The following is a 26,595-nucleotide window of genomic DNA, read 5'->3' as shown; positions in this document are numbered from 1 at the left end:
AGCTCTGTGACATTGGTTGTTGATCATTGCTAGACCATTTTCAGGTCTTAACATAGATTTTCAAATAGATTTCATTCAAAACTGTAACGCATCCACTGAGGAACATTCACTGTCTTCTTGGTAAGCAACTCCATTGTAGATTTGTCCTTGTGTGTTCGGTTATTGCCCTGTTGAAATGTGAATTCATCTCCTATTGTCTGCTATTCATTGTCTGCTTTTTTTAACCCATCTACCAATAGGTTTCCTTGTTTGTGAGGAATTGGAAAGCCTCCCCGGTCTTTGTGGTTGAATCTGTGTTTGAAATGCACTGCTCGACTGAGGGACCTTACAGATAATTGTATGTGTGGGGTACAGAGATGAGGTAGTCATTCAAAAATCATGTTAAACACTATTATTGCAGAGAGAGTGAGTCCATGCAACTTATTATCTTACATGTTAAGCAAGTTTTTACTCCTGAACTTATTTAGGTTTTCCATAACAAAGGGGTTGAGTACTTATTAACTCAAGACATTTCAGCTTTTCATTTTTTATTAATTTGTAAAAATGTTGGAAAACATCATTCCACTTTGACGTTACGGGGTATTGTGTGTAGGCCAGTGACAGGATGTAACATCGTCACTGCTAAATGAATACAGGGGAACACTGAAGGGATGTGTTTGTGTGGCTGTCTGTTTTTTCCCTTTCCAGTCTAATCTAAACAGTGCTGACACCCTACCCTCATACAGTAGTGCTTTGAATGGAGAAATACTGTGTGTATGTATGCACACGTGGCCCTTCATATCTCTGTTGTCCCCTTGTCGTCCCTCAATGATCGACAGCCATTAACCCTTGGTGAAGGGGTTGAAAAATATTTATGTCTGCCTGTCAGCGGTGAGATGCCGCCCTCTCGGGATGAATAATAGGCCTGCTTTACAGTGTCCGCATTTGTCAAGTCTAAACCTCAGCATCATGGCAGCTCTGTGTCTGTGTATGTGTATGTGAGAGAGAACATGCACAAGATCCTGAGGTGAGCAGCAGGAAATGAGTTCTACATCCCTGACTGACAATGTCCCCTGCCAGTACTGGTCTCTGTGCTCCCTTCTCTCGCTCCTGTGCCGTCTGCCTGCTGCCAGTCTCACTCTCTCATTTTCTTGTCTTTCATGTCCATGCCCCTGTTGCCCACTCTTGTCCTCCTGTCTGCCCCTATTTCTGTGAACATTTGACCTCAAGTGTTGTCCCACTTATTCTCTCTCACTACTCTTCTCATATTTAGCAAATATTAGCCCTTCTGCACTTTCACTCTAGATTGCTTGCGTTCTTCTTCAGGACATATTGACAGTAGATATATTTCCCATGAAACTCTCCTAGTGTCAAATGTCTAACCCTCCAGCCTGGATAACTGATGCTAAATTGGGCTTTGAGTCTAGAGTCATTTGGTGTTAAATTTTTTCTGTCCTCCCATCTGATAAAAAAACAATGGGTGGCAAAACGCTGAAGGTCTTGAAAGAGTGCAGGGCCGTTCGACAGACGGCACCATGAGATATGCCCACCGCCTCTGTGTTATAATCGGCACTTCAATCCCTACAACAAAGACAATATCCAACGCAGCGCCATCTCCGTGACAAAGGGATAGGTGAAGTGCACTTCACCGTCTGCTACAAAGTCAGGTTCCAAACTCGATGAGGCCCCCAGGGGCCCTTGTGCATGGCCTCCGAGCACCCAGTGCATGCTTTTGGCTACTGATGGGCCTGGTAGCGTAGGGAGAATATGAATGATGTGGCCTGGGGAAGGGCAGTGTAATGGGAGAAAGATCAGAGGCTGGGGCTGTGATGGTGCAGTCAGGGTGGGATAGATGGGGGTGCAGAAGTACAAATTGGAATTGGTTTATTGGGTTGGTCTAACGCTGCTTGAATATCATAATGAGACACTCCAATGTCATCGGGAGTATTTACTCCACTTTATCCCTGGTCTCTTCCCTGTATGTCAGTCATGCATAACGGGTGACTGTCTACAATAAACGGCCCTATTGTGTCAACAGATTAAATGCCGTGCTTTGCATTTACCTTCACCATGATGTCTATCCCCTACCACAACCTTCAGAAATCTGTCTATTGTCTGTATACTGTGTACTGGTAGAACATTCAATAAGTAAAGACAAATATGAATGTAAGATTTTATAACATACAACCCATTTTGAGTGTGTCTGTGTGTGTGTCTGTATGCTTGAGTGTATTGGTGCATGTTTAAACCTGTGGTTAAAGTCTGAGTTTTCTTACTGTATTGTCCTCCTTAAGGTGTATGCAACTGTAAGAGTCAGAGGCTTAAATAAACCTCCACTGTTTGATGAAACGGAGTGAAACTGAAACATACAAAATAATGAAATTACTGATACAGCTCAGCCTAATAAATGAATGCTCAAAAGACCTGATAGATATAGCTACAGTCTACAATGCTTAGCCAATAAAAAAACAATTTCCTGCATTTAAAAATGCAGGAAATCTTGTTAGCTGCTTTGTGTTGGCCATATTGACGAGTAGGCCATATTGACGAGTTGGACATATTGACGAGTTGGCCATATTGACGAGTAGGCCATATTGACGAGTAGGCCATATTGACGAGTAGGCCATATTGACGAGTAGGCCATATTGACGAGTTGGCCATATTGACGAGTTGGCCATATTGACGAGTAGGCCATATTGACGAGTAGGCCATATTGACGAGTTGGCCATATTGACGAGTTGGCCATTTTGATGAGCGTGTTGAAAACAGAACGAGTGTCTGAGTGAAAGGACGGCCTTACTCATTGGGGAATGGGTTTGCCAAGAGGCTGCTGTCACAGTTCACAACCCCCCCTGCCCCCCCCCCGCTATGTCACGAGCAAGACCTTGAGCCGGAAATGACCGGCTCCAGTATCAATTCACAGGGACACTGCTGTCCCCCCTTTTACCCCCCTTACTTTCACTTCCATTCTCCACCGTCGCCTCTCCTGGCTCGCCGCAAACTCATTTCTGCCTTGATTGGTTTCTTTTCTTCAGCGGAGAGAGGAGAAGCGTGCTGGCTGTGCCTAGACAAGTTCACGTGGCAGGGGGGCCTTCGGAACAGAAGGACATCTTCAGATTTCACAGCACAGGGACAGCTGGATGTCACAGGAGAGAGAGAGAGTGGACATATTGTATAGGATAAGACATTGTGTTTCAGAGTTGTTTGATTTGTATTATGTCAGGGCTCAACAAACGTGGTGACGTTCATGCTTCTTGGTATCTAGTGAAGACAATGAATGGTTTCCAGCGTATGTCATGACATTGACTGTCACCTTCCCTGGAAAGTGCTTGATTATTCCAGGAAAATGGATTTGGAAGAAATTAGAGAATGGTGCTGTACAGAATCATATAACTTCTTCTACAACCATTATTATAGCTACAGTTTCCATACTTTCATATATGCAAATATCTTCCGAATGGCATTTGCACAGACATTTGTTTATCTAAAGTATTACTCAGAGGGACAGTGTTTGCAGTAAATATGCTGTTAACCCTGTAAAAGATGCAGTAAAGCTATCTTTCCCTGTATCGGTAGAGACGTCCCCCGTCCATCGATCAAATCAAACTGTTTGTTACATGTACCGAATACAACAAGTGTAGACCTTACAGTGAAAGGCTTACTGACAAGCCCTTAACCAACAGTGCAGTTCAAGAAAGAGTTAAGGAAAGTAACACAATAAAATAACAATAACAAGGCTATACAGGGGGTACCGGTACTGAGTCAATGTGCGGGGGTACAGGTTAGTCAAGGTAGTTTGTACATGTAGGTAGGGGTGACGTGACTATGCATAGATAATAAACAGCGAGTAGCAGCAGTGTAAAAAACAAATGGAGGGTCGTCAATGTAAATAGTCTGGTGGCCATTTGATTAATTGTTCAGCAATCTTATGGCTTGGAGGTAGAAGCTGTTAAGGAACCTTTCGGTCCTAGACTTGGCGCTCCGTACCACTTGCCGTGCGTTAGCAGAGAAAACAGTGTGTGACTTGGGTGACTGGAGTCTGTACATTTTTTGGGCCTTCCTCTGACACCGCCTAGTATAAAGGTCCTAGATGGCAGGAAGCTTGGCCCCAGTGATGTACTGGGCCGTACGCACTACCCTCTGTAGCGCCTTACGGTCAGATGCCGAGCAGTTGCCATACCAGGTGGTGATGCAACTGATCAGGATGCTCTCGATGGTGCAGCTGTAGGACTTTTTGAGGATCTGGGGACCCATGCTAAATATTTTCAGTCTTCTGAGAGGGAAAAGGTGTTGTTGTGCCCTCTTCACGACTGTCTTGGTGTGTTTGGACCGTGTGGACATCAAGGAACTTGAAACTCTCTGGCAGTTGTCAGTTGCAGAGGGTTCCTTAACATGAAGTGAAAATTCAGATGGTGGTGTCAAGATGTCTGTTTGTGAGCAGGCTTCTTTGACATAATGCTCCATCTCTTTCACTTTGGGCGAGGAGGAGCTGTCATGCTTCAACAGGCTAGATAATTATTTCCCTCTTATCCTGCTTCGCCAGGCCCAATCCCAGCCTTCAATAGGAGCCACGACCCGCACTGCACCTCGCCGCCCTTCTCCCTCTCTCCATCTCTCCCTTTCTCCTTCTCTCTCTCCATCTCCCCTGGCCCAGCGCCAGAGGAGTAGCACACCACAGGGAATGCATTTGCAGGGAGAAAAATAGCCCTTAGATTTGACAAGATGGTGCCAAAATAGAAAGCCAGAAGGATACAAAGAAGAACTACATCAAATGAACTGTCTTATCGCCCAGGCCAAATTGCAGTTTGTTGAACTAAACACACACGTACATATTCCATTTAATATGCAGGCTGTGTATGCGTGTTGTATGCCTGACCATGTATGTGTTGTGACCTCAGAAGTGACAGTAATTTTGGGAGGTGGGTTCAATCTGTGTTTTTGGGTAGAACTGGGACTGCCATTTCTGCTTTATATGGTGATGTCTTAGCCTATTGGAGGAATAGGGGTAGTGGAGCTTCCAAATTGTTGTGCTCACCTATCAGAACCTATCCGAATTGGCTCTGTTAACACTAAAGGGGTGTGTCCTGTGGGAGGACGTGGGGACCTAAATAGAATTGGGCCCCATCCCACAACAGAAAACTGCTCATTTGAAGATGGATGATTAGTGCCTATAGGCCCTGTCTTCATTTGGAAAGGCTGCATATTAACCTTTAACCCCTAGCCTGGGCACTGCAGCACAGTGGAGGAGTAGGCATAAACAGGCTGCTGTCACCAGATAAAGCAGAACAATGCCCTTAATAGGCCACAGAGAGACCAAGGATTTCCAAACATTTCTGCACAATTTGCTAGGTTGTAACAAAGGGAGAGATGTGTTTCCTCTGACAGATTAGCAGTGGTCAACAGTAGTAGTCTGCTGTTAGTGTGAAGCATAATGCTAAATGTGTGTCAGAGTGATAATTCAGCAGTACACACTCACCACAGGGATCCCTGCAGCAGCCAGAGAAAATACAATGCTAGTTAGTTAAAATGAACGGTTGGAAATATGTTTTTAGGTGTTGACTCTATAGGGGAGAATAGTATGGTTTCTTCTCATGTCCATTTTGTAGGTATCAAACTGGTAGAATTTTGACTTGTGGGGTTATAATGTTGTGTGTTTACTAGTATCACCTGTCAGGGATGGTAATCATGACATTCATCCTCTGTGTGTTGAACATATATACATATAAATGTGTTTTATAAAATGCATTGACACTCTGGGGAAATGCCAGTTCCTCTGTCAGTGTAGAATCTTCCAGGTTACTTTTCATGTCTTAAATGCAGTTAGCAGGCCTGGATAATAGAGTCTGAAAAGACTGTTTCTCCAGTGAAGCCCTTTCCCAGTTGTGAAAGAGCCTTGACAGGGTATTGCCTTGACAGGGATGATCCTGTTATGTTTAATCATTCACTGGACCAGAAAGTACTCCTCATACGGTAAAGGCACAAAGGTTCTCAAAGGATCCTGGTATAATATACTTTATTCCTTTCTGCTCTGCACCGAATCAAGAAATAGCATATGTTTATCGTAACTCAAATGATAATGTTTCCAAAGTGGCTCCTGTATCATAGGGGTATTCAGAGAATAGTACAATGTACTCTGATCTTAGAGGTCTGGGAGGTTTTGAATTGCGTCAGAGTGGATTTGAATTGATCTTTAGTGTGATGGTCAGAGTTTGAGTCTGCGCTGGAATCGGCTGGATCACATTTAAAATTGACTTTTGATTGAAAGCAATTGAACTAAAGGGATTGACCCTAACTTTACTCCAATTCACTTCTGCCATTAATCAGTGTGACATTTAAAGTCCCAGGTCTACGGTGGCGATGCTCTGTGGTTCTGGAGATGCACTCACACCTGCCTGCTGCCATTCCTGAGCAAGCTCTGTACTGGTGGTGCCCCGATCCCGCAGCTGAATCAACTTTAGGAGACGGTCCTGGCACTTGCTGGACTTTCTTCAGCGCCCTGAAGCCTTCTTCACAACAATTGAACCGCTCTCCTTGAAGTTCTTGATGATCCGATAAATGGTTGATTTAGGTGCAATCTTACTGACAGCAATATCCTTGCCTGTGAAGCCCTTTTTGTGCGAAGCAATGATGACGGCACGTGTTTCCTTGCAGGTAACCATGGTTGACAAAGGAAGAACAATGATTCCATGCACAACCCTGCTTTTGAAGCTTCCAGTCTGTTATTCAAACTCAATCAGCATGCCAGAGTGATCTCCAGCCTTGTCCTCGTCAACACTCACACCTGTGTTAACGAGAGAGTCACTGACATGATGTCAGCTGGTCCTTTTGTGGCAGGGCTGAAATGCAGTGGAAATGTTTTTTGGGGGATTCAGTTCATTTGCATGGCAAAGAGGGACTTTGCAATAAATTGCAATTCGTCTGATCACTCTTCATAACATTCTGGAGTATATGCAAATTGCCATCATACCAGATGAGGCAGCAGACTTAGTGAAAATTTATATTTGTGTCATTCTCAAAACTTTTGGCCACGACTGTAGGCCTGGCCAGTACACATTCAGGTGCAAAATGGCTGTCGTGCATCACCCAGGTGCAACACATCATTGGTGGTGGATATGTCACGTTACCCCCTCGCAGTATGAAGCTCATTGAAGCTTGATGTGAATAAACATGTTAGCAAAAGAGCTTTCTGAATGTGGTATTGTATTATCTTCATCCAGTTCATGAACACGGAGGATACCAGGAGCTTAGCTGTGTGTTTTAGACTTTTAAGTGCTCATGGTGGTGCTGTGTGACTGCAGGTGGCCATGTGTGCTTACCTAGTGTATCGCCTACCTAGTGTATCGACTCTGTAACCCACAGCATTGCTTTTCAGCTTTCTATTCTACCTCTGTGGTTAGTATCTGAGGGAGTCACAGTGTTCTGGATTTGTGTTTCATTGTTACTTCACTCTCAGTACGACAGTGGTTTTACAGTTTCTTTAGCCCACGCTCGGGGTCCTGAGATGTTCTGTGTGTAGCCGAACAATAGATTTTTTGGTTTGCAATCTCAACATTGGAATCAAGCTTGTGATAATACTTTATTTTTTTATTTAACCTTTATTTAACTAGGCAAGTCAGTTACGAACAAATTCTTATTTACAATGACAGCATAACAAAAGGCAAAATGCCTCCTGCGGGGATGGGGGCTGGGAATAAAAATACAAATAAATGTAATAAAAATGTAGGATTAAACACATCACAAAAAGAGAGACAACACAATACTACATAAAGAGAGTCATAAGACAACGACAGCATGGCAGCAGCACAACATGGTAGCAACACAAAACAGGGCACAAACATTTTTGGGCACAGAGAGCGGCAAGAAGGTAGAGACAACAATACATCATGCAAAGCAGCCACTTAGCCTAACGTCTCAAATCTTTCTGTTGCAACTGTAAAAAAGACAGTGTTGCAAAAATGTATCCCCTTTACATGGGTTGGGGGGCTGGGAGTCTTTCCCGTATTTTTGAATTACGAAACTCCACTGAGGTAAAGCCATAAAATAATTATATAAAATGCTTTTACTTGCATGCTAGCATACATAAATCATGTCTGATGTATCATGTAATATACGTAGATGTCATAAAGAGACGCATGAATGGTAAAAATATGGTGCTACTCAATAGAGCCGGGATTGAGAAGTGTACTGCTGATAGCAACAGAATAGGGTTTGTTGGACTGGGCTCCAGAACCAGCGTCTTGATCTCTATTGCCCCCCAGTGGTGAGGAGACTGAATAGCAGGACATTCACCAGTTTGTCGCTGGATCGTTACCCAAGCAACCCTGAGTTGTGGCCTGTCAATCAGCCCGTAGCGTTCATGGGAAACTTCAATCGCTCTGTGTGTTGCCAGAAACCGACAAAACCACAGAGTGAAGGTAAGATTATGTGAGATGTGCTTGTCTTACTGAACAGGATTTCTATTGAGGTGTATTGTCCACAAGTGTTGTTACTATAAACCACACTGGGGAGCCACCAGAGTGGTCCACAAGTCAGATCATGGGCATTGATTAGGCTTGCTTGAGTGGCATTTTATAAGGTTATACGAGTGTAATATGTATGTTGATGCATAGATATACCCTTCCCAATGTGGTGTCCTCAGAGTATAGCTAGATCATCTAAGGATCTACAGGGAACGATCAATGGCAGGGCTAAGGTTCAGCAGAGCCTGGAGTATTGACAGATCTCACCCACCAGAAGCCACAGTGTCCCCACTGTCTGTCTCTCTCTCTCACACTCTCTTTCTCTCCCTAGCTTGCTGTATCTCTTCCTTTCTAGTGCTATCTCCTCTGTCTCTCTCTCTCTCTCCCTCCTTCTCTGTAATTTCTGTCTGAATGTAATGCTGTAACTGGGCAGAAGCAGTGCCGGGATTAAACTAGTCTGTGCCTGGGGCGAGAGCTACCCAGGGCCAAGGGGAACACACACTCACACCCCCAGGCTGTGGAGGTAACATGAACCTTTAGAAAGGAACACTCAGGCCCTGCTTCAGATGTAACCTAGCAGGATGTAAGGCAGACAATGGAACTGTTTTATATAACCAATGAAGCTGTCTTTCTCACACCAGCTCTCTCACTCACTCTGCCTCTCACTCACTGTAGACTGAATGTTCTCTGGAGAACCAATATGGTGTGTGTGTGTTGTGTGTGTGTGTGTGTGTGTGTGCGTGTGTTCGTGCGTGCGTGCGTGTGCGCGTGTCTTTGTGACAGGGCTGTCCGTGTGTTATTGGTGATGGCGCTGTGTCTCTAATAGTGTGGTATCAGTCACAGATGACAGTAATGAACAACACAGCCACCTGAGGACTGCTTCTCCTTGGAGAATGACAGCTGCTCCACATTAATATGGCTGTCTGACACGCACACACGTACAGTGTCGTAGTGTGTCCTCAAAGAGGACATATACAATGGCGAAGATGCAATGTTCACTGCCTTAATGCATGAATAACACACTCAACAAACGACAATGGAATTCTTCGTCAGTCTTCACGTTACACTCATAAGAGCGGTCACTATGATACACGCAGATCTCTAGATTTCAGCGATGTGGCCCTAAGAGATTGAAAGGCCTGTTGCCCTTAGTGCAGTCTATTGTATGAAGTATCATGGGCATCCCTAATATCTCTCTACACTCCCCTGATCCTGTTTCTCTGTGCGTAAACATCATTACCACACACACACACACACACACACACACACACACACACGGTTCTCACACACCGCTCTCGTTCTTTCTCTCTCTCGCTCGCTCACACACACACACACACATACACACACACCGTTCACACTCGGCAGCATTTACAGATTAGCAGAGATTATAAACAAACATGCAGGATTAATCCTGTCTACTCACACTCAACTTTCCACACAACTGCCCAGGGTAATTACAGTGTTATGTGTTAGTGTAATCACCCTGCCTCACCAGACATCACACAGTCTGTCCTGAGTTGTACTCTTTTATTCTTTATGCGCCCTTTCACATTACTGTATACATTTTTGGTACATCAATATGTGCAATACTGATTATTGGGGTCTGTACAGTTTAGAATAACAGTATAGTACTGTATAAATCTGAATGTTCCCTCCTTTAGGACTATATTAAAACCATTTCCTGTTCTCTGTGCCACAGGTGGAAGCCATTCTGGTGAACATCTTCGGGGGCATCGTCAACTGTGCCATCATTGCCAACGGTATCACCAAGGCTTGCCGTGAGCTGGAGCTCAAAGTGCCTCTGGTTGTCAGGCTGGAAGGTGGGTACAGTACAGGTGGTGCGACAACCACAACTCTACACCCTACCTACGCACTGTTTGACTGTTCTACACACTACCACTCACGTGATCTATCTGTACTCAACTCCATATTTCACTACTCCAGACCTCTACTCCACTCTTGTGTCACATGCATCACTTCCTGCATTTCTTGCACCTTAGCACTTTCTATGAACTGTCTGTGTTATTTCACACGGGTCTCATTCTCTCATCTTATTCTTGAATTCGGTGCAATAAGCTACTCCCGTTTTAAGTAAGTTATTTTAGAACGACCTCTTTCTCATATGACAGTCCAGTGTGGTCCGCTTACTGGTGAGGAAGACAATCCATTTATCACGTGTGTCACGTTCAGCAGAGCTTGTTAGCGACGACGACCAGAATAACAATGGAGACGGCGTTGATTGGGTCACCTCTCACCTGCGTATGCTAATAAGGCAGCATTGCCGCGCGTTACGGTGTGTCGCCATGACACCTGGGCGCGGCAGCGGGACCCAGCTGGTCATTAGGATAATTGGCAGGAAACAGCTGACTGGCTTTGTCCAGAGAAAGAGCAGGGGACTCTCTCCATTAGCTCACAGCACTCCATTTGTCTCTCACATCCCCACACTTTTTAGGTCAGCACTACTGTTTCTGGGACACAACCAGGCCAGTTACAATAAGGTAAGTCTACAAATACTGTATGGGCAGTTTAGCATTCTTTGAAAATGAGGAAAGGACCAACTGTGTACGTATTGGCCATGCTAAAATGTAAACAAATACAGGTTACCTTTTGTTTTGGTGGAAAGTCTAGTAAATAGTGGCAGTTACTATACACACCCAGCTTCCTTTTGTTTGGACACAGTGCTAAGAGGCAAGTTATTGTGTTAAAGGTAAACTGCACTCTCCTAATCCGCGTGTTTCTTCCAGTGCTAAGTAAGAAGTGCAGCAGCCATTACTGAAGCTCAAACGAAAGTTGTCTTTTGGGTTTAATATGGGTGTTTCTTGGGTGTGTCTTTGCCATTCAATTACAACAAGCAAACAACGGCAGTAGTGAGTAACTTAGTAACAATAAGGTAAGCTAAGCTAGCTCTGCTAAGGAGAGAGGTTTTGAAGTTGAGAACTTCTCCCCTCCTGACTGACTCTCCATCTCAAGATGATCTGCTAATTCAGTTCTACTATATGTGTAGTCTAAAGCCTGCGCTGACTTTGTTTAGCCAACCTGACAGCAGCTAGTTAGCATAGCTTGGGGATAGCTACAGCTGGCTAGTATATCTATCTAGCTAGCTAGCTGATATTTAGCATGGACTGTCTTCAGTCAGCTCAGCTATCAACACAATATTCTATAACTGGCTAGTTTTGTCTCGTCTCTGCTTTTGACCTCTGTTAGATCTTTCCCGGGGACAAATGCCAGAATGAATATCCCTACAGGTGTAAGTTACATGTGAACATTGTACAAATGTTATCGCAAAGCTTGAGTATGGATACATTTATCAACAAAAAATATGTGATTGTGTTTGCTGTGAATAGGCTATCATATTGATTTGCTTATAGACTGTATGCCTGCACTTTACCTAGCAAATGAAAATAAATTGTGTGTAGAGTACAACCACAGATAGAACAAGGAGCATACACACCTTTGGTAGAACTTCAGCTGTCCAATAATTAGCATGACATTTCATTCTATTTCTATGGTCTATTTTAAGGATTTGGCTGTCTAACACACTGACATGTACAGCTCTCTGTCTGTCCAACACACTGACATGTACAGCTCTCTGTCTGTCCAACACACTGACATGTACAGCTCTCTGTCTGTCTAACACACTGACATGTACAGCTCTCTGTCTGTCTAACACACTGACATGTACAGCTCTCTGTCTGTCTAACACACTGACATGTACAGCTCTCTGTCTGTCCAACACACTGACATGTACAGCTCTCTGTCTGTCTAACACACTGACATGTACAGCTCTCTGTCTGTCTAACACACTGACATGTACAGCTCTCTGTCTGTCTAACACACTGACATGTACAGCTCTCTGTCTGTCTAACACACTGACATGTACAGCTCTCTGTCTGTCTAACACACTGACATGTACAGCTCTCTGTCTGTCCAACACACTGACATGTACAGCTCTCTGTCTGTCCAACACACTGACATGTACAGCTCTCTGTCTGTCCAACACACTGACATGTACAGCTCTCTGTCTGTCTAACACACTGACATGTACAGCTCTCTGTCTGTCTAACACACTGACATGTACAGCTCTCTGTCTGTCTAACACACTGACATGTACAGCTCTCTGTCTGTCTAACACACTGACATGTACAGCTCTCTGTCTGTCCAACACACTGACATGTACAGCTCTCTGTCTGTCTAACACACTGACATGTACAGCTCTCTGTCTGTCCAACACACTGACATGTACAGCTCTCTGTCTGTCCAACACACTGACATGTACAGCTCTCTGTCTGTCTAACACACTGACATGTACAGCTCTCTGTCTGTCCAACACACTGACATGTACAGCTCTCTGTCTGTCTAACACACTGACATGTACAGCTCTCTGTCTGTCTAACACACTGACATGTACAGCTCTCTGTCTGTCTAACACACTGACATGTACAGCTCTCTGTCTGTCCAACACACTGACATGTACAGCTCTCTGTCTGTATAACACACTGACATGTACAGCTCTCTGTCTGTCCAACACACTGACATGTACAGCTCTCTGTCTGTCCAACACACTGACATGTACAGCTCTCTGTCTGTCTAACACACTGACATGTACAGCTCTCTGTCTGTCTAACACACTGACATGTACAGCTCTCTGGGTGAGGTTCAGTCTTCAAGTCTCCAGTGTGTGATGAAGTGCCTTCTATCTATGTAATGTATTACAGGTTATGGACAGGTGCATTCACGTGGCAGTAGGGGTGGAGTGCATCACACTCCATCCTGGATATGACAGAGTTTGCCTCAACCCATGGGTCCAGTAGCAGAGTTCAATAAATACAGCCAGATGTGAGATGCAGGAAGATGGCACTCTTCTCATACCACTCTGTAGCTACTGACCAAATTTCCTCCAGGAGTAATATGAGATGAGTGCAATTTCTGAACTTACACAATGTACAAAACATTAAGGACACCTTCCTAATATTGAATTGTACCCCCACTTTTGCCCTGAAACAGCCTCAATTCGTCAACGCACGGTGTCGAAAGCATTCCACAAGGATGCTGGCCCATGTTAACTTCAATGAAGTTGGCTGGATGTTCTTTGCATGGTGGACCATTCTTGGTACACACGGGAAACTGTTGCTTATGAAAATCCCAGCAGCATTGCCGTTTTTGACACAAACCGGTGGCTGGGCACCTACTACCATACCCCGTTCAAAGGCACTTAAACTTTTTTATCTCTCTGAATGGTACACATACACAATCCATGTCTTAATTGTCTCAAAGCTTAAAAATCCTTCTTTAAAACCTTTTAGGGACAGACGTTCCGCTAGCGCCTCACCAATATCCAATGGTAGAGCGTGGCGCGAAATACAAATACCTCAAAAATGCTATAACTTCAATTTCTCAAACATATGACTATTTTACACCATTTTAAAGACAAGACTCTCGTTAATCTAACCACATTGTCTGATTTCAAAAAGGCTTTACAGAGAAAGCAAAACATTAGATTATGTCAGGAGAGTACCCTGCCAAAATTAATCACACAGCCATTTTCAAAGCAAGCATATATGTCACAAAAACCAAAACCACAGCTAAATGCAGCACTAACCTTTGATGATCTTCATCAGATGACACTCCTATGACATTATGTTATACAATACATGCATGTTTTGTTCAATCAAGTTCATATTTATATCAAAAACCAGCTTTTTACATTAGCATGTGATGTTCAGAACTAGCATACCCACCGCAAACTGAATTTACTAAATTACTCATGATAAACGTTCACAAAAACAGAACAATTGTTTTAAGAATTATAGATACAGAACTCCTTTATGCAATCGCGGTGTCAGATTTTAAAATAGCTTTTCGGCGAAAGCACATTTTGCAATGTTCTGAGTAGATAGCTCGGCCATCACAGGCTAGCTAATTTGACACCCACCAAGTTTGGTGCTCACTAAACTCAGAATTATTATTAGAAAAATTTGATTACTTTTGCTGTTCTTCGTCAGAATGCACTCCCAGGACTTATACTTCAACAACAAATGTTGTTTTGGTTCCAAATAATCCATAGTTATATTCAAATAGCTCTGTTTTGTTTGTGCGTTCAGGTCACTATCCGAAGGGTGACGCGCAAGCGCATTTCGTGACAAAAAAAATCAAAATATTCCATTACCGTACTTCGAAGCATGTCAAACGGTGTTTAAAATCAATTTTTATGCTATTTTTCTCGTAAAATAGCGATAATATTCCAACCGGGCGACGTTGTATTCATTCAAAGGCTGAAGTCTCGTGAACGTGCCTCTCAGTCTCACTGTTCCCAGGCTGACCACTAACAAATTCTCCTGCTGTTCTTCGCCCAGAGACAGCAGACACCCCATTATACTTTCTGGCACCTTCTGAGAGCCAATGGAAGCCTTAGAAAATATCACGTTACCGCACAGATGCTGTATTTTCGATAGAGGTGCTACAGAAGGACAACAAATTGTCAGACAGGGCACTTCCTGTATGGAATCTTCTCAGGTTTTGGCCTGCCATATGAGTTCTGTTATACTCACAGACACCATTCAAACAGTTTTAGAAACTTTAGAGTGTTTTCTATCCAAAGCTACTAATTATATGCATATTCTATGATTTTTATCCGGCCGTGAAAATACTGCCCCCTTCACCTGGTAAGTCTTTGTCATGGAAAGAGCAGGTGTCCTTGATATTTTTTGAACTCAGTATATGTAGATATTCTAAACAAAGTGTTTTGATAACTTACAAGTGTAACAGTTCCATGTAGAATAAACCATCCTTCACATAATACTGTAGAAGCAGTGTTCTGATAATATAACAATGTGCAAATATTACACTTGTCTTTCATCTCCGATGTCGTGGCTGTCCATTAAGAGAGCCCCACTCACCTCTCTGATTTAGACGGGTTGGGTTAAATGAGGAAGACACATTTCAGTTGAATGCATTCAGTTGTACAGCTGACTAGGTATCCCCTTTCCCTTTCTATTGTCATTCACAGCCGATTTCAGAATCTGTACCAATTAGCATGTTGTCTGTTGGTACGTGTTAGTCGTCATCCCTTCGTATGGTGTCCCATGTTTGAAGAATACACAGCCCCCCCCCACCATTCAATTCAATAATAACAAAAGATGATGAAAAGTAATAGATGTGTCTTGTGTAATTGTTGTGCAGTGCAAGGTCTCTCCCAGTTCAGACATCTGTACCAACCTGTCTTTTAGTCAGGGGTCTCCATGACAAACCATCTCTCCTGTCCCCCATCTGTAGAAAAACAAGGTAGAGTTGATACAGCACTGATTACATTGTCAATGATTGTAAGGTGAATTCCAGGACAGACAAGTGATAGTATTCTTACCTATGACCAGATCAAATGCGACCAACCTGAAATGGGACTGGTGCCTGGTCACGTACTGCCTGATATAGTAGGGGGGTTTCCACAACACTGCTGAACAACAAATCCACCAGGTTTTGGAAGTAGCCTGTGAATTAAATTAAATATCATTACTCAATAAACGTATATCTCTAGTTTGGAAGTAATTATACTAATAAACTAATACAGACTAGATTCAGGCCGTGACGCTCACGCCGTTACTATGCAACCAGCTGTGTAACATTACGTTGCAGATACATACTGGTACTCAGACTAGACAAGTACCGTCCTTCATTTATTTATTTTGCCCAACAATATACACAATAGACTTTTATGAGAACAGGCATGTTGCACTTGTAGCAGACAAAGCCCCCGAATGCTAGCTAGCTAATCCTAACCTAGCCTTTGATCATGACTCCAAGTTCCATTACAGTAAAGGCAGAATACCACCAAGGCCTGAGTTATCGAGAGCATGTGCTAACTCTAACAACATGCCTGTTCTCATAAAATTAGCTAGCTACCTAACTTGCATAACTAACGTTAATTAGCAGGGATCTTCTGAGCTAGCAAGTTTGAGTTTAAACAGTATTGATAGCAAGCTGGCTAATGTTACATCCTATCAAACCTTATCGTCAGGTGCAATGTTAGCTAGGCAAATCTTCCTTTCTATGACATTACATCATATTGCACATTAGGGAGAGGCTATATGCATTACATTACAGTATCATAGCTAGCTAGTTAATCACCACACACCAGTCACAGCTATCATGTTGTACGTTTGTTGTATGTAATCCATTCCTTGCCATCTTGCGCAATATTGTTGAATGTTTTAGAAGTTTGCACCAACTTCATGGAAGCCCATTTTCATTCCTATGCCGAGCAAGTGTGCATGCGTTGCAGACTTGACAACATGTCCACAACACATGTCAGTTGGGCCGGACAACACCTTGTTGTCTCTGGGCAGTTGTATGTGGGCAAAAAGTGGGCATGTATGTAATTTATACCCAACCCATCAATACCCGTCATGACGCACTCAATTCCAGATCTCGTTTTGGACGAGACTGACTTTATGACCAAAATTATTTTACACTGTAGTCAATTCTGATACAGCAATTAAATTTCTGTCTCATCAATGACACATAGGCCGTTATAACCAGATAAGTTGGTTCTAGGGGGCAGTTCCCCTTTAAAATCCATAGATGGGGTTGAATTCCCTGAATGGAGGAAGGAATACTGCTTTGACCACACACACATACATGTGTTTTTCGTGTACACTCTGCCAATATGTTTTCCTGGAAGACACAAAAATAGAACATTTAATTGGCGGTTTCACTCTTCACAAACGTGCAACAAACGGCCCCTGGCTCTCAAATTGGGGACTGGCTCAGAAGGTCATGATGACCATTGGGTAGAAACAGAGCCCTGATGGGTTTTAATCTTTGGTTTAGCTGTGGTCATTACAGCAGGGGCATCAAAGAGAGGGATTGACTCTAACCAATCAGCTAAGCTAGCTACGCTGACCACAGACCCTATAATGGCAGGCAGCTCTTCAACAGAATCAGCCAGGATTAACTCCATCACTTTTAATTGGCAAGCCTTTTCTCTGCCTGCCTCCTTTTGGCACAGGTGGGGGTTGGCTGTTTTCTGAATTCTCTATTGAGGGCTGAGTGCCACGAGCTGTGGAGTTAGGTTGTTGTATGAATGGACAGGCTTTCATTAATTGGTCATTTAGTTTATTGATGGACACTGCTGATTGCATGGTTGTCAAGCTCACCAATTCAGGTAGCCATACCTGATGTACAGGGCATTCTGAAAGTATTCCCTTAATCAATCCACATACAATACCCCCATAATGAGAAAGCGAAAAGTGTTTATTTTTTGGCATTTTTGCAAATTGGTTAAAAATAAAAAACAGAAATACCTTATTTACATAAGTATTCAGACCCTTGGCTATGAGACTCGAAATTGAGTTCAGGTGCATCCTGTTCCATTGATCATCCTTGAGATGTTTCTACAACTTGATTGGAGTCCACATGTGGTAAATTCAATTGATTGGACATGATTTGGAAAGGCACACACCTGTCTATATAAGGTCCCACAGTTGACAGTGCATGTCAGAGCAAAAACCAAGCCATGAGGTCGAAGGAATTGTCAGAGCTTTGTGTCAAGGTACAGATCTGGGTAAGGGTACCAAAACATTTCTGCAGCATTGAAGGTCCCCAGGTAGCCTAGTGGTTAGAGCGTTGGACTAGTAACCGAAAGGTTGCAAGATCGAATTCCCGAGCTGACAAGGTAAAAATCTGCCCCTGAACAAGGCAGTTAACACAACTGTTCCTAGGCTGTCATTGAAAATAAGAATTTGCTCTTAACCGACTTGCCTAGTTAAATAAAGGTAAAATAAAAAATACAGTGGCCTCCATAATCCTTAAATGGAAGAAGTTTGGAACCACCAAGACTCTTCATCGAGCTGGCCGCCCGGCCAAACTGAGCAATCAGGGGAGAAGAGCCTTGGTCAGGGAGGTGACGAAGAACCCGATGGTCACTCTGACAGAGCTCCAGAGTTCCTCTGTGGAGATGGGAGAACCTTCCAGAAGGACAACCATCTCTACAGCAGGCCTTTATAAGGCCTTTATGGTAGAATGGCCAGACGGAAGCCACTCCTCAGTAAAAGGCACATGACAGCCTGCTAGGCAAGTCAGTTAACTTTTTGAGGCTAGTGGGACGCTAGCGTCCCACCCACCGTGCAGCCAGTGAAAAATCATAGCGCCAAATTCGAAAACAACAAAATGTCATTACTCAAATTTCTCAAACATACAACTATTGTACACCATTTTATAGATAAACATCTCTTTAATCCAACCACGTTGTCCGATTTCAAAAATACTTTACGGCGAAAGCATAAAGTTAGATTATGTTAGGACAGTACATAGACAAAAAATTACACACAGCCATTTTCAATGCAAGAACAAGCGTCACCAAAAGCAGAAAACCAGCTAAAATTATGCACTAACCTTTGACAATCTTCATCAGATGACACTCCTAGGACATTATGTTAGACATTACATGCATTTTTTGTTCTATCAAGTTCATATTTATATCTAAAAACAGCATTTTACATTGGCGCATGACGTTCAGAAAATGTATTTCCCCCAAACCCCCGGTGAATCAGCACTAAAATGTACAAAAATACTCATCATAAACGTTGATAAAATATTAAACTGTTATTCAAAGAATTATAGATTAACATCTCCTGAATGCAATCGCATTGACAGATTTCAAAATAACCTTACTGGGAAAGCACACTTTGCAATAATCTGAGTACTGCGCTCAGAAAAATACATCAGGCAATTACAGATACCCGCCATTTTGGAGTCATCTAAATGCATAAATAGCATTAGAAATATTCACTTACTTTTAATAATCTTCATCAGATAGCACTTCCAGGAATCCCAGGTCCACAATAAATGTTGTTTTGTTCGATAAAGTTCATAATTTATGTCCAAATAACTCCATGTTGTTTGCACGTTCAGTAAGCTACTCAAAATGTAGGACGCGCGAGGAAAATGTCACGACGAAAAGTCAAAAAAAGTTCTGTTTACGTTCGTTCAAACGTTGTAAAGTGTCGTGTCTTTGGCTATGCCGGATTAAGTGATATGACATGCTAACTTATAAAATGATTTCTCTGTAATTAATATTACCTGATTAAGCTAATCATGTAAATGTAATTAACTAGAAAGTCGGGGCACCACGGAAGAACGTTTATAGAGCTGTTATCTTCCGAATAAACTCTTAAAATACTTAGTAATATTTTACATCGATAGCAGTCAATATTAACCCTTATCTTATTTTCAGTCTCATAATGAAAGTTGTAAATTCTTGGTTATCTTCACGAACCCTGGCTAACAAGTTGAATCAGCAATACAAAATTGGGTTTAATTATTTATTTACTAAATACCTAAACTAATCACTCAGAATAACAAATACACCGAATACAAATGATGTCATACATGATGGCTGGTTACACAAAGGAAAGGGGGTTGGGCTTGAATGAAAGAGCGGGAAGATTTAGGAACAAAGAAACAGCAGCTATGCTCTCGTAAATACATTATCTTATGCATTCTAAATTACCGCCCATTTGGAAAAGGAAAATGCAATAAATATTTACTCTGAGCTGCGCTTCGGTAGATTGGTCGTAGATGCTGGCCGGGTTGGCCAACAGATCTTCCTGTTACTCGGAAGAATGTCTCTGGTGGTAAATTGGATACGTGGTGGTATCTTCGTCCGTCTGTTAGACTGGATCCGTCGTCCGTCCTTTCCTAGCCCACGTCTACAGCGGCTAGGAAGTATCACTTCTGTAGTGAATAAGCTCAAAGTTCATACCATTCGCCATCAAAGCTCACGCCGAGGTTGGCTTAGTTCTGTACTTGTCATGTGTGTCCTTCTAACGTAGAGGCTGCAGACCTCCCGTACTGGAACTACCGGTTATCTTTTCGTCAAAGGCTTATATAGTGGAGAGGGGGGAAGGAGGTGTTTCATCGTTTATAACCCCTGTCTCTTCACAGGGTTGGGCCACTGATTGAGCAGGGCACTTTCCTTATGAAAACCCAATTCTCTCATTTGGAAGCTAAAATTACATTTAATCTCCTAACAAACAATTTCAATATCAAACATTTAAATTGCATAACAATTCCATGTGACTCTGATAACTAGAGGGTGTATACTTTCTCAGGTACAGTTTATGTCGTCCTGTCATCAATCATAATGTCCCAGATAACAATGAACTGACCTCCATACTCATTACGTTATCAAGCATATTTCCAACTGGTTTTATTACCAAAATATGGTTCCTTTCCCCATTTGTTTGATGTTCCCAGACTCTCTATATTTAACAGGACAGCAGTCCTTCAGTAGGGTCAGTAAGAGAGGGGAAGGGAGAAAGGTATTTATGGGGGGGGTCATAAACCTTACCCACAGGCCAACGTCATGACAAAAGCATCAACCTTTAGGGCCTTTAGAACGTGAAATCAGTAATATTCCAACCGGACCATTCCAGTGTCTTGAAAAACGTTTTGGAACAGAGCTACCTCCTCACGTGAATGCGCGCGCGCCAATGAACTGATGTCCTTCCCTCGGTCACCAACTTCCCAGCCTTCTTGTTCGGTCTCTTGTTCATCATAGACGTCTCAAACAACTTTCTAAAGATTGTTGACATCTAGTGGAAGCCTTAGGAAGTGCAAAATGAACCCTAACTCACTGTGTGTTCTATTGGCAAGGACTTGAAAAAACTTTTTCTCAGGTTCTTGCCTGCCATATGAGTTCTGTTATACTCACAGACACCATTCAAACAGTTTTAGAAACTTCCGAGTGTTTTCTATCCAAATCTACTAATAATATGCAAATATTTGACTCTGGGCCCGAGTATTAGGACGTTTACTCTGGGCACGCTTTTCATCCGAAATCGAAAATACTGCCCCCTATACCTTGACAGGTTAAGAACAAATTTGTCCTGCCCGGACAAACCCTAACGACGCTGGGCCAATTGTGCGCTGCCTTATGGGACTCCCAATCACGGCCGGTTGTGATACAGCCTGGAATCGAACCAGGGTCTGTAGTGATGCCTCTAGCATTGAGATGCAGTGCCTTAGACCGCTGCGCCACTTGGGAGCCCCAACAATGACCCTAAGCACACAGCCAAGACCACACAGGAGTGACGGCGGGTTGAGTCTCTGAATGTCCTTGAGTGACCCAGCCAGAGCCCGGACTTGAACCCGATCAAACATCTCTGGAGAGACCTGACAATAGCTGTGCAGCGATGCTCCCCATCCAACCTAACAGAGCTTGAGAGTATCTGCAGATAAGAATGGGAGAAACTCCACAAATACAGGTGTGCCAAGCTTGTAGCGTCATACCCAAGAAGGCTCGAGGCTGTAATCGCTGCCAAAGGTGCTTCAATAAAGTACTAAGTAAAGGGTGTGCAATTGTGATATTTCAGTTTAAAATGTTTGCTAAAATGTTGTTGCTTTGTCAATATGGGCTATTTTGTGTAGATGGTGAGGGGAAAAAAACATTTCATCCATTTTAGAATAAAGCTGTAACGAATATACACACAAACACACACACTAAATTTAAGGTGCTCGATGAGGAACTACTGCGTACTCCTTGAGACTCTGACCTCAGTGTTTGTGTCATGTGTCTGTGTGTGTTAATAAAATTCCCCTTATACTCACCACAGGGTCTAGTGAAAATGTGATTATTCCCTTCAGGCCATTCCATTGCTATTGATTTACACAGCCGTTATGTTGCTGCCTGTCTGTCTGTCTGAGCATGGAGGCCAGTCTCTCCATAAAGGGATACTAGGGGGATATAGCCATTTTCCAATGTAATTAAAAGAGTACTAGTGGTCCTGCAGAGGTGAAATGGCTCCGTCAGTCCTGACAATGTCATTATAGCTTAAATAGAACCATCTACTGCCATCTAGCTACAGACCAACACACACACTCACACACACTCACAGATACACCAGCATGCCTGTCACATGCTCATTACCACAAATATAAAGTCTCACTCGCTTCTCCCTTTATCACGCACTCTCTCAGACACTCGAACATGCAAACTTAGGGAAGGAACTATAGGCTCTGAGTAACTAGAATTGTAGTGTGACAGAAAGAGAGCAGGGGGCCCTCCCTCCTCCTCCAGGTCCCAGATTGTGGCAGTGTAGTCCCCTCAGCCGGACAGTCCTCCAGGGTACAATAGGCCCCTGCTACAGCCTGATTTAGGAGAATTATCATAATCGGATGACAACTCAGGCAGGGCTGGCTGGGGCTGGGTCTCATGGTGCTCCTGGTGCCAGTGTAGCTCCTGCTCTGTCCCAGTGCCATGTTTAGATCCCCCTACTACAGCCACAGGAGGGAGGCTGACAGCCCAGACATCCCAGCCTAAGGTACTGGACAGGGCCAGTCCTCATCGCCCAAACTGCATTGACACACTATTTGTACTGTGTATGGGAGGATGCATTGATGTTCATTCAGTACACTGTGTTGCATAGAGCTAACAGTTATTTATTCCACACAGTAGAACTCATTCCATTCTGTAGGATATTTCTATCTGTAACATTGCGAATGTTCCTTCCTGCTGAAAGATTACTGAAATGGTATATAGTGTGTCTTTTCTTAAAGGGACAGGTCTCTCCTGGTGTTTCCTCTAGGCCAGGCTGTGAGTAGGTCTTTGGCAGCACCTACTGGTTGTAGGTGAAACCACACTACCTGTACAGTATCAGTAGCCTGGGCTGCTGCTGTAGACAGACACTGCTCCCTGCTGCTCACTCTGGAACTGCACTCTTTCCACACACCCTTCGCAGTCACACAGTGGCACTGAAACACACAAACGTGCACTGTTTGTTTTTTTGACCAGCTGTGTGTTTGTTGAGCCCTATGTATGGTGAGATTCTTAGAAAGTGTCTGTTGGTGTTAGATCTAGGAATTAGTTCTAGGAATCCAGACAGAGCCAGCAAGTATATTCCATTTTACTGTATTTATGTATATTTCTTTCCGTATAGAAACCAATTGTATAGCAGCACAGTGTGAAGACCCATATAAAGATTCAAAGGAATGTTTGCTGTCTCCGATTGTATTTGTTAACCAGCTGATAACGTTGAATTTTACATTTGAGTAATTTAGCAGACGCTCTTATCCAGAGCGACATACGGGAGCAATTAGGGTTAAGTGCCTTGCTCAAAAGGCACATTGACAGATGTGTCACCTAGTCGGCTCAGGGATTCAAACCAGCAACCTTTCGGTTACTGGTCCAAAGCTCTTAACGGCTAGGCTACCTGCCCCGTCCATGGCCTCCACAGAAACATGATCCGTGTGATTCGTCAATCTAAATGAAGTTGACAGGACAGTGTATTGAGCCTCTGAGTGAAAGATGAAGATAAGACAGAGGATAATACGCTACGATTTTTGGTTCGAAAAGGACTTTAGATACCCTATTTTACTGTGTGTCTGCCCATGGCCTTCCCCTCCTCTACTTAGATCACACAATTGATTGTTTTGTGCAGAACTCAAAAAGTATGTTTAGAATGACGTGTTATCTCACTGGACAAAAGTGCTGAAATATTAGGAGTTAAGTGGCGGCGGTAATATAATTCCTGCTTCTATTGATTAGACAGCCAAGCTCCTGAGATTGCACACATCATGCAATCTTAATTACACACCAGCAAGGAGAGCCGAGCCGACGCGTGGACACACACACACGCACACTGTAGTAATGTGGAACACCTGCGTTATGTAAATTCCCTCCTCCCTGCTGTACCGTACTCACCTGTGAAATCAGTGAATCAGTGAACACCACATAAACAGCTGGCCTCCTATTATTTGGCTTTTTCTAGGCTTTTTTTCCCCTCTTCTGTTTTTTCAAAGGGTATACGTAAGCTCTCTCTCTTTCGCTTCTCTTTTCTCTATCATTGCTTTGTTGGTTAACCAGTGTAGGCCCCAGGGTTATAGTGACTCAGGGTGTGTCTGCATGGTTAGAGCTTCACTGGGACATGATCAGATCAGCAGAGACCCCACCAGCTGCCTGCCTCCTCCTCTGACCCCCCCCCCCACACTGCAGCCAATGGAAGACAGTACACACCCTCTGCCCTTTTCAAGACCAGTGGCTTTCACGCTCTTTCACAGACAAAGTGTTGTATTTTACCAATAAATTATGCCATGCATCCTTCTTTGGTGCATCCGTCATTGGGTTCAGTTAATTTCTCCTGTGTATTTTTATTCAGTTTGGTGAGATGCATCTTTCTACGTCATAGGCTATTCACTGTGTGTGTTCTAGGGACCAATGTGCAGGAGGCCAAGAGGATCCTGTCAGAGAGTGGACTGCCCATTGTAGCCGCCAACGACCTGGAAGACGCTGCCAAGAAAGCTGTGGCCGCCATTGCCAAGAAGTAGTGGCCCTCAAGCCTTCCATAATCCTGACCAGCCCTTTCGTTCTGAGCTGCCTGTTCCCACTCCTCAGTCCACCCAAACCACAGGGCATGTACACCAACCCTTCAGCCCTATCGAACCTTTCACCTTCCAGTCTTATCATGAATAACTGCAATATTTATATTGGTGCTCCTTTAGGAAATGACTTGGCATCCTGACTCTTTAATTGTGCATTCCAGTTTGATAGGCTGAGAAACGTAACTGTGTTTCTCTAGCTATATGATTACCTTTTCATAGAATCAAGCATACAATGGTATTGTCAAACCATATAACACAATGAATGACATTGACTTAATAAACTAAATGACAGGTTCCAGACTGCATTTTCATATGCCATTACCATCACTGTGAAATCATTAGAAAACTATAACTTTATTCAGGAAATGCTCTGTGGTGAGTAGCTAACGTGACACACCTGGAGTATTACAGATCAGCAATTGATATATGTTGTTTTGTTTGTGTTATCTTTGAGTTGTTGTAGGTGACCTCACGGGTTTGCCTTGGTTGAAGTCTAGTTTTTTGATGCCATAATCAGAGCTCCTTGGTATGTGAAATCACAACACATGGGTCACTCTAAATCTCATACATGATGAGTGTTATGTTTGAAACAACTTCAAACATAACGTTGAAAGCATTCCACATGGATGCTTATTCTACAATGTAGAAAATAGTAAAAAATAAAGAAAAACCCTTGAATGAGTAGGTGTGTCCAAACTTTGGACTGGTACTGTACCTTTTGATCATTCATCTGTGTCTACTTCATGAGGCCAACCAGCAACACTGTCACATGGCCAATGTGTTAGAGATATTGTTTAAACAAAACATCATTGTAATTTCCTTTTTATAATCATGAATGTTTGTCGACCAGTTGAGATTGGGTCAACTGTACAGTATGAATCATTTGAGAGCTTAATGAAGGTGACTATTTCATAAATTGTGTCTGTGGATTTATTATATGCTGCGTGTATGTGTTGTTAATCTGGTTTTAGTTTTCTACATAGTTCTCATGTACACCTATTTGTGTGTCTTACCGCCTTGGTGGAGACTGAACCTGACGACTGGATACATTTCAAATCCAAAGCTTTTAATAAAGCTGTTAGTACATATATTTAGTCCAAAGCTCTTCTAATAAATTTCAATGACTGTGTCCTAGGAGGAGAGGAGTGACTGTCCTTCATGGGCCGGAGTGGAGTGAGCTGTAAAGAAAGTGAGGGAGAGAGATTAATTCTATCCCTGTCAGACAGACTGAGTCTGATGGATTATCTGTCACAATATCAAATAGGACAGCCACACCCACCAGATCAATTGCCACCTCCATGTGAGTCACACCAAGACACGTACTGTAGACCCGAAATACAGTTTCTCTCATACAGAGAGAAGAATTGAATAAAATGCCCCTCCCACAAGCTTTATGCATACATATTCTCACACTCGCTCACTTATTCTCACACGCCCATTAGGCAGCCGCCTAGAGCGGCAGATTAACGAGGGCGGACTTTTCCGAGCCAAACTGACCAAGACGCACCTCCAACAACACATAACACCTCACCATTATTCTGCCCAAAAACAATGATAATTTCTCTCGCCCAGTGGCATAAGGGCTATTTCCGGTGAGCACTAATGCCGCCCCATGATAAACAGTGCCCACTTTAACAAAGGCAGGGGTGCAAAATATGTAGCTTGTCCACACCCAGCACGCCTCATCACGGTGCTGTTTGAGAGACGCTGCGGTGCTCCACCAAATTAATCCAACATAAATCATGTAGCCTACAATAGAAAGAATAGTAGCCTCTGTGGCTTTTCT

The 26,595-nt window shown here is 43.2% G+C and overlaps 1 protein-coding gene across 2 annotated transcripts in view; it reads left to right on the top strand.

Moving 5' to 3' along the window:
* LOC115150777 (succinate--CoA ligase [GDP-forming] subunit beta, mitochondrial) overlaps nucleotides 1-25,725 on the top strand; it is a 124,695-nt gene extending 98,970 nt beyond the window's left edge. Inside the window, exons 10-12 of one of the 2 annotated variants that reach the window (XM_029694445.1) lie at nucleotides 10,138-10,258; nucleotides 10,891-10,936; nucleotides 24,640-25,725. In XM_029694445.1, coding sequence (XP_029550305.1) covers nucleotides 10,138-10,258; nucleotides 10,891-10,936; nucleotides 24,640-24,949 — 477 coding nt within the window. In that variant the 3' untranslated portion in view covers nucleotides 24,950-25,725. The remainder of the gene's footprint in view (nucleotides 1-10,137; nucleotides 10,259-10,890; nucleotides 10,937-24,639) is intronic. The other variant, XM_029694446.1, reaches the window with a different exon arrangement.
* Nucleotides 25,726-26,595: the final 870 nt, after the last annotated feature.

The sequence above is a fragment of the Salmo trutta genome, chromosome 16 (assembly GCF_901001165.1).
Source record: "Salmo trutta chromosome 16, fSalTru1.1, whole genome shotgun sequence".
Taxonomy (NCBI): Eukaryota; Metazoa; Chordata; class Actinopteri; order Salmoniformes; family Salmonidae; genus Salmo; species Salmo trutta.
This window is presented reverse-complemented; position numbering and strand designations above follow the sequence as displayed.